The following is a 9,462-nucleotide window of genomic DNA, read 5'->3' on the forward strand; positions in this document are numbered from 1 at the left end:
TTTAAAAAAAAGACCGTGATGTAATCTTGAGGAGAGAAATATAAAGTCAACCAAGGGAAACCTCACACTTAGAACTGGGAGTCAGGCCTGCCTTAGTACTGGCCGCTCTGAACTTGATCTTGATGGGACTTGACCAGCATCCCACCTGGATTCGGAGGTCCCCAAGCACCTATTTCATTTAAGCCTTTTCCTTCCCAGATTTTGAGGGAGAATATTCTGCTTTTATACTTTACATTGAGTAGAACATATAGAAGTGGCATCTGGAGAGAAGGTGGCTTCTCACTTTCTTGGGCTACAGAGGAGAGCTTGGGCTTACCATGAGCTCTGCTTTTTTTGCTCTGTAGTCATAGCTGACATAATTGGAGAAATGAAGAAGTTAGAGAAAGGTAGCAAGTGAGGATTTCCCTCTTGTCAGGTTTTTAAAAAATGTTTATAGTAAGAAAACGTATGCATTGTACACGTTAAAATTGAAATGCATGGGTATTCTCCAACTCCATATTGCTTGCCAGAATGATGGCTGGAGTCGAGGGTGGTGAGGGTTGCAGTCTGCAGGGTCCAAAGTTCAGTGAACCCAGCTAGACTGGGAGCTAAAAGAGAGACACCAATGAAACCATTATGGCCTTATATGTAACTATTTGGAAGAAAAAAAACCAGAACATTTAATCTGTTAAATGTTATTTGGATACACCAAATAGGATCAGTGGTAGAAAATAAAACTTGCAGAAATGGCTGCTGTAAAAAAACAACACACCTTATATCTCCCCAAATAGATTCTATTTCTAGATGAAAAGGTTGTAGAATCTTCCAACTTGTTTCATTTTATTACACTCTTACTCTCATGAGTTTCTATTGATGTTAATGATTCCTTGTATTTGAGAAAATCTTATTTCTAAATTTCTGCATAACTTATTGACCTATTTTGTCCAAGGTAGTTTACAAATAGTCAACGTTTTGCACATAATTATCTCGAACTAATTAGACATTGTCTTAACTCCATTTAGTTGCAAAACACATTTTCCTACAATTCAAATAAGCGATTAAGATTTAATTTTTGAAAATAAAATATTTCTACAAATTTATTAAACATCTATTAAATAATTTAAGCAATTTTATCTTTTCAATGAGTGTTTCCTCTTGACATATTGAAGTATCACATTAAAATACATTATAGCTAAATGTTCTACATTATTACTGCTAAATCAACAGAAAACCAATTGATCTTAAGGAAAGGTTAATTAATTTGGGCTACAGGTCTCCTACTTTGGTCTGCATTGAAAGGAATTTGAATTGATCGCAGAAGTTTCTGCAAAGAAACTGAATAAGCATTTTTGTGGAACTGAGATCAATTTTTCAAAGTGCCAAAACAAAATTTTTACATTTTATCACTCCAGGAACTCTTTTATGCTGTAGATCATTCAAATCTGTTAGACTCCTGAGAAAAACAATGTTTTTTTTGCATGCTTTCAGTGAAATCAGTTGAGTATTCTAGGCTTCAGAAAATGAAAACAGAAGTTAAGAACTTTAATAGGATTGCTTGTTTCATCCCTCCTCCCTTAATAATTCTCACCAGCTTATTCTGCTATGAAGAGTTCAAGAAGGGACAATGGAAATTACATTTTATTTGTGACGTACACACTGTACCAGCCGTCATGTAGAAACAGACCGAGCTGCCTTCTACTTGGGAACACTTCTAAGTTGTGTAGTTTCTGGTGAGCTTTTCTTCTTCCCTATCTGTGTTTAGTTGTCTTCTTCTCTTCATATCAATTTAAAAAATGCGTCAGTCCCGGAACCAGGTGAAAGTTAATGTAAAGTTCTCTTCCCCTGGACTCCACTCACTCCCAAAACAGTTTTGTTTTTTTCTAAAAGTGCTCAGTGGTGGCGTCGTCACTGCATCGGAGGGCCTCGGCAGCTTTGCTCTAGGGTCTGTAGGGAGGGTTTTGTTTTTTGGGTTTTTTTCCTTCTCACTCCCTCCCGCCCCATCCGGAGACCCCTCCCCCACCACGAGGGAAATTCCTAAATAAAGCGAGCCCGGTGGCCCGCGGCTGAGCGGTCAGCATCCCCTTTCCGGCCCTCATCTACGGGAGTGTCCGAGGTGAAGAAATACAGAAACTCGACGACGAAAAGGGGGGCGGGCGGGGGTCACGAGAAGGTGCCGCGCTCGAGGAGGGTCCCGGCACTCCCTCGGAACCACAGATGTTTTCCTCCTGGCCCTGGGGCGCGGCGCCCCAGCCCCGGGCGTTCCGGCGTTTGTGTGTCCGGGTTTCCGAGGAAGGGATTACGCAGCGGGAGCAGCCGCGGCAACGCGGGCGTTGGGCCACAGTAGCGGTAAAGCGACGCCTGGCCTTCTTTGTTGACTTTTAGGTCTCGGGCTCAACAGAAGATTTATTCGCTAGGAGGGGAAAATGCCCAAACAATGAAGAACTAACTGCACTTGTCACCCCGAGATGCTTGCGGGCCTGCTCTGTCCCTCTTCCCCGGCAACCGGCTGCCTTTGCCCCAAACGGCGCACAACTTAACGCGCGGGGCGCAGATCACCTCGGCCAGACGTTGCAGAGCGCGCGCAAGGTGCCCGGGGAGGGGGGAGGGGGCGGTTTACTGCCCAGAGGTGGCGGAAAATCGCCTGAGAACCCCACGAGTCCAGCTCCCCGAGATCCACCGTGCTAGCTTCTCAGGCAGATTTCCAAAGTAGCCTCTGTGGTCAGCCAACGGCGCCTCGCCCCCCGCAAGCCTAGAAAAAGTCTTTGCCAAGTAACAGAGAGCTAAGGCCGACTTAAGCCCAGAGGGTGAAGCAAAACATTGATATTGCTAATTTGTTAAAGAGAGGAAGGGAACATCACCGAGGGGTAGACGATTTAGATTCAGTGCGGCTGGTAAAATTCCTAGGCCCAAACTCACGCCCTCATATCACATTTGGAATTCGAATTTACCAACTTTTGTTTACCTGCTATATAAATATAAGTAACTATTGAGATTGAAAGCTTTTTCCTCTCTTTGGGACTTTAATGTCCTCCCGAGAGGCCTCTAAATTAGGTTTTGAAATTATTCAAACCAGTTATTTCTCTCTCCTCCTTTCATTAGCTGAAGTGTGTGTCGGGGGGTAGGGGGGAGGGCTTGGATTTCTGGATTTTTCTCAAGTGCTACACGCCACCCCTTCTCTCATCTGGGGAGGCAATTACGCGATAATTAAGGGACTCACACAGCTCTTTTTATCTTGTCCGCAGTGTGGAGTGGGGCGATCAAAGTAAAGGCTGTCCAAGTTCAAGCCTTGGCGAGGATGGAGTTCATACACAGGGGCTCAGGCAGGCTAGCCTCTGCTTGGGCTGGTGTTGTTATTGTTGATGTCAATCCGAACAAGATTTACAAAGAAATAGGTGGACTGGAAAGTGAGCCTACTATCAAAGGAGATTAATGATTTTGTGATCTCAAGCAACTGTAGGGGTGTGAAGTTGCATTTAAAAGCTTCTTAGAAGGCAAACAAATCAGCTTTAAGTTCTCAGGAATGATATTTTTAGAAACCGTATTTTTAGAAGTATCTTCACAAAATACAAAATAGCAGCTACCCTGAAATGTCCTGATGGCACAAAGCTTCCCCTGCAGGAGTGAATTAACTTGCCTCCCCTTCACCCCCTCCAAAGCAACCATGATGGTTGAGTTTTGTTTCTCTTTTAATGGAAAAAAAAAAAAAGAGAGAGAGAGAGAGAGAGAGTTCAGGATTCTTTGTTGTGGACAACTTAATTTTATCAGCCACATATGATATTTTATTCTCCTAGAATACTTCTCAGATAAGGGAAAATTATACATTGAGGAAGGGGGCACAGTAGTTATATTAATGAATTTGATTTCATTGTGGACAGGCTCAAAGGAAAATAGAAGGCTTAAGCTCATCTCAAAAACTGAAGTAAACATTACCAGGAATAAACAATCTTAAAAATCTCAATTATTGGGATATAACATCAATTTATCTACCCACTTTTATTGCATTACTGTAACTGCTTTTTACTAGCCTCAAGTTCATGTAATAAACATAAACAAAACAATTTTGTTTTAGGTCATTTTCCTTTTTGCCATTTATATTCAGTGCCGGACTTTGCAAAATATCATAATCAGAATTCCTATTTTGGACTTAATTAAGGAAAATAACAGAAATACTTTTTTTGTTAACATTTGATTTATTTAAAGTCCTTAACTGCAAATGATCAAGAACATATTCCACGGCTTAAAATTTATCATTTTTGTTATTTAAATCAAAATATTTTAATTACAATCACGTTGATAAAATTAACATTTTTAATTTGTAATTTTAACCATCATTTAAAGTAATTTCAACTATAAAGGGAAAAAAAAAAGGAATAAACCATGCAATAAATTAACATTGAGAAAGCAAAGAAGAAGAATGAAACCCGTCTGGCTATACTAACACCATGTCCAGCTGTGAAAAGTGCATTAACACTGAATGAAACAAGCACATGATGGCAATAATTAAAATGGCCACAATCAATTGGATTTTGGGATCTTGGACCAAATTTTGAAATACCACTCCCTATATCTTATCTCTCCTCCAACATTGTAATATTCCCTTTTTCCTGGAAAAAAATATTATTTAAATGGTATAGATACAGAGAAGCTAATTTTATACATGTTCTGTGACCTCAGAATGACATGACAATGGCACTCTGCAAAGCAAGGAGCAGAGTTATTGAGGATTGCAATTCTTGAGGAATTGATTCCCAGGGCTATATGTGGGTAGAGAGGACAAGGGAGAGGGGTGTCTTTGTAACTTCTTGGTCAGGCAACTCTTGAAAATGTAGCATGTATAACACCTACGTATGACTTCTATATGTTATGTAAATATATGGAGGATGTCTACATATCTGAGCATGTGCATAAATAAGTTCGTACATAATATATATGTATTCCATATCTGAATGTATCAGAAATGTAAGCTGAATAACAAATGGCTCTGATGTTTATAATCAGTTTATGTTTTGCTGCATAACAGCAGTATTGTCCTTCAAATACTTTTAATAGTCCCTAGTGTCTACTTGTTTCTTCACTCTTTCAGTTCATATGGTTAAGAGTATTGCCATAGACCTGTAAACTTGTGGAGAGCTCAGGTGGTGGAAGGGGGGGAAGCACAAACAAATATTTTACAAGTTTGACCATCTTTCTTCTTCTTCTTCTTCTTCTTTTTTTTAAATAAACCCTGCACAGACTGGAATGTGTCTGGAGGGAAAAGAGGGAAGGGACAGGAATAAGGAAATAGGAAGATTTTATATATACATTTGTGGATCGTTAAACTTGGCAGGAAAAAATTTTTTGTTGGTTTGGGATGGGTTTTCTTTGTAATAATATACACAAGGCATTTTGAATATAATAACAAAGTAACAGTCCTTTGCACTGGGGAAAAGATTGTGCACACACACACACACACAAAATGAAATAAAAATAGTTGGGATTTTATTATGCTGTTGTCGGCTCGATATGTGTGGTTTGGTTTGCTGTTGATTTTCTCTGTGTGTCTCTCTCTCTTGCTACCAGCATGGCCATGCCAGACAAACCCCCGGTCCCAGGGAGCTAGGAAGTGTTTAGGACGGGTCTGGAATACACACCTTGGTAGTACGCTGGCTCCAGGGCTGCGGGCTCGATGGGGCTCCTGGTGGCCACCGAGGCGCTGCCGAGCGGCAGGCTGGCGGGCAACGCAGCGCCATAGGGCGAGTACTGTAGTGCCTGCTCGTACGCCTTGAAGTCCAGCTTGTGCTGCTGCTCCGAGGAGGACATGAGGTTGTTGATGGAAAAGGGGTGGTTGAAGGAGTAGTGGGGGTCCCCTTTCAGGTGCAGCTGGGACTCGTGGGGTGCCAGGCCATGCGCCGGGTGGGAGGGAGGCACAGAAACCAGTGCCCCTGGCCCAGAGCTGATCGGGGGCGCCGCCGAGGAGGCTGGAGTCTTCAACTCCGAGGCGCCCCCTGTCGCTGTCGCCCCGCTGTGGTCCAGAGTCTGGGGGCTGGCAGCAGGCCCGGGGGCCGGCGCGCCCTCTAGCTGGCCCGCCTTACCGTGCACGCCCCGATGAAGGGGAGAATTGGCACTGGGGTTGGCGGCGCTCGAGGGGTCCTTGCGGCTCTCCGGGCCGCCCTTGGCGCCGCCGCCGCCGCCGCCGCCGCCTCCGCTCCCGCTTCCGCCCCCGGCCCCTGGCTGCTTCTCACACTTGAAGCGCTTCTGTCGGCGCAAGTAACAACCGTTCTCAAACATGTTGCCGGAGTCCGGGTGCAGCGTCCAGTAGGAGCCTTTGCCTGGCTTGTCCGGGGATCGCGCCACTTTGACGAAGCAGTCGTTGAAGGACAGCGAGTGCCGGATGGAGTTCTGCCAACGTTGCTGGTTCTGCCGGTAATAAGGGAAGAGGTCCATGATCCACTGGTAGATCTCGCTTAGCGTGAGCATCTTGCTGGGCGCCTGCTGGATGGCCATGGTGATGAGCGAGATGTACGAGTAGGGCGGCTTGGCGTGCGGGTAGCTGCGCTTGAAAGTCTTGGCGTCGCCGCCGCCACTCGCTCGGCTGCGGCCCAGGTTGGACGGCGCGTACGCCATGGGGCTCATGCACGGGTTCATGGCAGCGGCGTAGGGGCTCAGGCCGTTCATGGAGGCCGCGGGCTGCGCGCCCATGGCGCCCATGCCGCCGGGGCTCAGCGTTGTCCCCATGGCCGTCACGCCCGCAGCCGTCATGCTGTTCATGGCGCCCGCGGAGCCTCCTGGCATGCCAGCCACCGCGCCCGGACTCAGGCCGGCGCCCAGGCCCGGGTTTGCGTAGGACATGTTGAACGAAGCTGGGGTCATGTTGCCGCTGGTGGTCATGGTGTTCATGGTCATGTAGGTGTTCATGGAGTTCATAGAGCCCAGGCCCGAGTTCATGTTGCTGACGGGGACCGAGGAGTAGGCCTGGAGCAGAGATAGCAAGTGAAGAGGCCCCAAAGGGCGGGGTTAGTGGTGGGCGCGGGCGGCCGATCCTCCCGGGGCAAACCCGGAGATTTGCAGAGAGCATTTCTGCAAAGCATAGGACCCCCCACCCGGGGCAAACCGTCAGGCGCCCTCCCTAGAAAGAGCAAAAAAATGTCTTGCGCGGCAGGGGAAAAATCCTATCGCGGCAGGCATGAAAGAGAAGCGCTCACAGAAAATATGTCCCCAGGAAGATGTGTAATCGCCTTACATGCCAGGCCCAGGGGCCGGCTTCTGAGGTCCCTCCATCGCCTACCCCATCCACGCCAGTTGGTATCCCAGTCTCCACCCCAGGCCGGCCTCAGCAAAGCCCTTTTGGTTAAAAGGAGTTTTAACCAAACTAGAGAAAAAAGGCGGTGCAGCCTGGGGGTGTGCAACAGAAACACCAGCTCTGTGCCTATCTTGCCTAAGCCTGAGCTGACCGCGGAGCACTCTGTTGTACGGGGTGGCTGTTAATTAAACTCTCCCTGATAGGACTAATCATTCATGGCCGTATGACCCATCCATTTCTCAACAACTGGCTTTATACACCCTTAGCATTTTTTTCCCCCAAATGGTGACTTTGTTATAATATTTACGAGTAGTGTTTCCCATCTACTTGTAGCAACTGTAATATTAAAAGGGAAAGAAACTCAAGTTAAATAAGTTTGGAGAAAAATTAAAAATAGATCTACAAGAAGAGAAGGGGCAGGGAGGGGTGATTAATAATATCAATGCACTACACTTAACTTTAGCATGACTTCACATGTACATCTCTTTAAGACATTCAAAAACTTGCATCAATTTCGTTATCTATTTTCAGCCCCATAACATTTAAAAATTTTGGTGACACAGTTTGTCGGTATAATCTATTTTGTTTCACATACTGTTACATTGCTGCGGATCATCTCAAAGACTGGCTTTAAAATCTCACTTTAAATTTCTAAATCAAAGTCGACTTACTTTCTCTTAATGCTATTCTATTTCCCAATTCTCAGCTTTAACCTATAAGGAAGCTCTTTCCATAGGGGACTTCATTGACTAGTGGGTCAAGATGACTGCATTGAATTAAACCCGAGGAAGAATTCTGAGCTCATTTTTAAGCCAACAGTAGGAGAAAACCCTTATCAACAGCAATTTGGGAATGCACTATATATGTTAACAGTATACAGTCAGAAACATAAAAACTTCTGATAATTTAATAAAAATAATATAAAGTTTTTCATCAGCAAATACAATTCCATTTGAAAACATAAAATCTGTACAGATTTAACACTCTGCTATGGTATGCAAATAAACTCAAGCTAAGTTTGTAAATATAAAAATATACAAATCTAAATAAAACAATTACCATAAAAATATTTCCTGATTCTACATTTTTCTGTCCATGTCTTAAAGTATTTTTTACTTTCGTTTTTTTTTTTTTCTTTTCTTCTCCCCAAGATTATTCCAAGGCAATATCATTAAGTGTTTTTAACAATGGTGAACTTTTGGGGGTTAATCGCCAGCTGTTTCCAGAGAAATATTTCTAGTAGATGGTGGTCCTGCCTGTACCTGGTTTTCCTCACAATCCCTTTGTGCACATTGTAAAATAAACCACATGAACGTGCCACCAAGGGGACAATGAAGAGAAACAGGTTCCCGGTTCGCCGTGCTGGAGGAAAAGTCAGTTCGCACCAGCGCCACCCAGCGGTTCTACGGTAGAATGAGCACACTTCTCCCCAAACAGGGCTTTTAAAGAAGTTTCATAAAATTTCGGAATCGTTTCATTATTAAGACGCTCAACTTAACGGCGGCGCGCTTTCATCTGAAGACATCTTCGAATTCAACCATGGGAGGAAGAGGTCGCCCTGCAGACAAGCTCTGTCTTTCCTAAAGTTACCTCCAACTCGTGCCGGCGCCCGCCCGCCAACCCGTGGCACCCCGGGCCTGGTTCCGGCTCTCGCTCTCCGCAAAGAGGCAAGTGCTTTCCAGAGAGGGTGCTTTAAAAGCCCACAGTTTCCTAAAACCTTCTGGCCCGCTCCAAGCGCCGAGATCCAGCCTCCCTCGCGGGGCAGCGGATCGGGCTCCAAGGCCCGACCAAGGCCTGGGCCGGATCACATCGGGGGGTGGGCAGGCAGCGATGGCACGGAGAAGGCGCCCACAGCCCGCCAGCCGCCCACCCTGCCGGTCGTCCCCCCGCACCGGCTTCGGGAGCTTCCCGCCTGCCGCCCGCCTCTCACCTCCTGTGTGTCCGCGTAGTAGCTGTTCCAGTCGCTGCTCTCATGCCCTTCCATCTTCACAGTCCCTAACATCCTGGAGCCACCCTGCCCGATGCAACCATCCAGCCCTGTGCGAAGCGACGGGGCAGCCGCGCGGCGCAGGGCGGGGGGCGGAGAGCCGAGCAGCTGCAGTCACCCGAACGCCCGCGCCAGCCCAACGCCACCCTAGCAAGGAGGAAGCCAGGCGCTGCGGGGCGCGGCGTGCGCGGCGGAGGCGGCGCGGCGGGCGGGGGCA

General features: G+C 46.3%; 1 protein-coding gene and 1 long non-coding RNA gene across 3 annotated transcripts; one reads left to right on the plus strand and one right to left on the minus strand.

Annotated features, from left to right (window-relative positions):
• Window positions 1-264: 264 nt before the first annotated feature.
• FOXA1 (forkhead box A1) lies at window positions 265-9,445 on the minus strand. 2 transcript variants are annotated; one of them, XM_040476982.1, is made up of 3 exons: window positions 9,189-9,445; window positions 5,610-6,930; window positions 265-587 (listed from the first exon to the last, which is right to left on the minus strand). In XM_040476982.1, the coding sequence occupies exons 1-3, from the start codon at window positions 9,258-9,260 to the stop codon at window positions 412-414; spliced, it is 1,569 nt and encodes a 522-aa protein (XP_040332916.1). In that variant the 5' UTR covers window positions 9,261-9,445; the 3' UTR covers window positions 265-411. The 2 variants fall into 2 exon arrangements, with proteins under 2 accessions (XP_040332916.1, XP_040332917.1); XM_040476983.1 differs by lacking the exon at window positions 265-587 and having other exon boundaries at window positions 5,436-6,930; window positions 9,189-9,441.
• LOC121031676 (uncharacterized) lies at window positions 1,467-3,854 on the plus strand. The gene is made up of 3 exons (XR_005790841.1): window positions 1,467-1,709; window positions 2,362-2,565; window positions 3,222-3,854. It is a non-coding gene; the product is annotated as an uncharacterized LOC121031676 (long non-coding RNA).
• Window positions 9,446-9,462: the final 17 nt, after the last annotated feature.

This window comes from Herpailurus yagouaroundi, unplaced genomic scaffold (genome assembly GCF_014898765.1).
Source record: "Herpailurus yagouaroundi ecotype Mexico unplaced genomic scaffold, PumYag 141, whole genome shotgun sequence".
NCBI classification, from domain to species: domain Eukaryota; kingdom Metazoa; phylum Chordata; class Mammalia; order Carnivora; family Felidae; genus Herpailurus; species Herpailurus yagouaroundi.

Coding starts and splice junctions, on each gene's coding strand:
- FOXA1 (XM_040476982.1), bottom strand. CDS start 9,260: ATGTTAGGGACTGTGAAGATGGAAGGGCATGAGAGCAGCGACTGGAAC. Junction 6,931..9,188: donor ACTACGCGGACACACAGGAG/GTGAGAGGCGGG, acceptor TCTCTGCTCCAG/GCCTACTCCTCGGTCCCCGT. Junction 588..5,609: donor GGAGCCAGCGTACTACCAAG/GTGTGTATTCCA, acceptor TCTCTCTTTTAG/CTCCCAGTCTAGCTGGGTTC.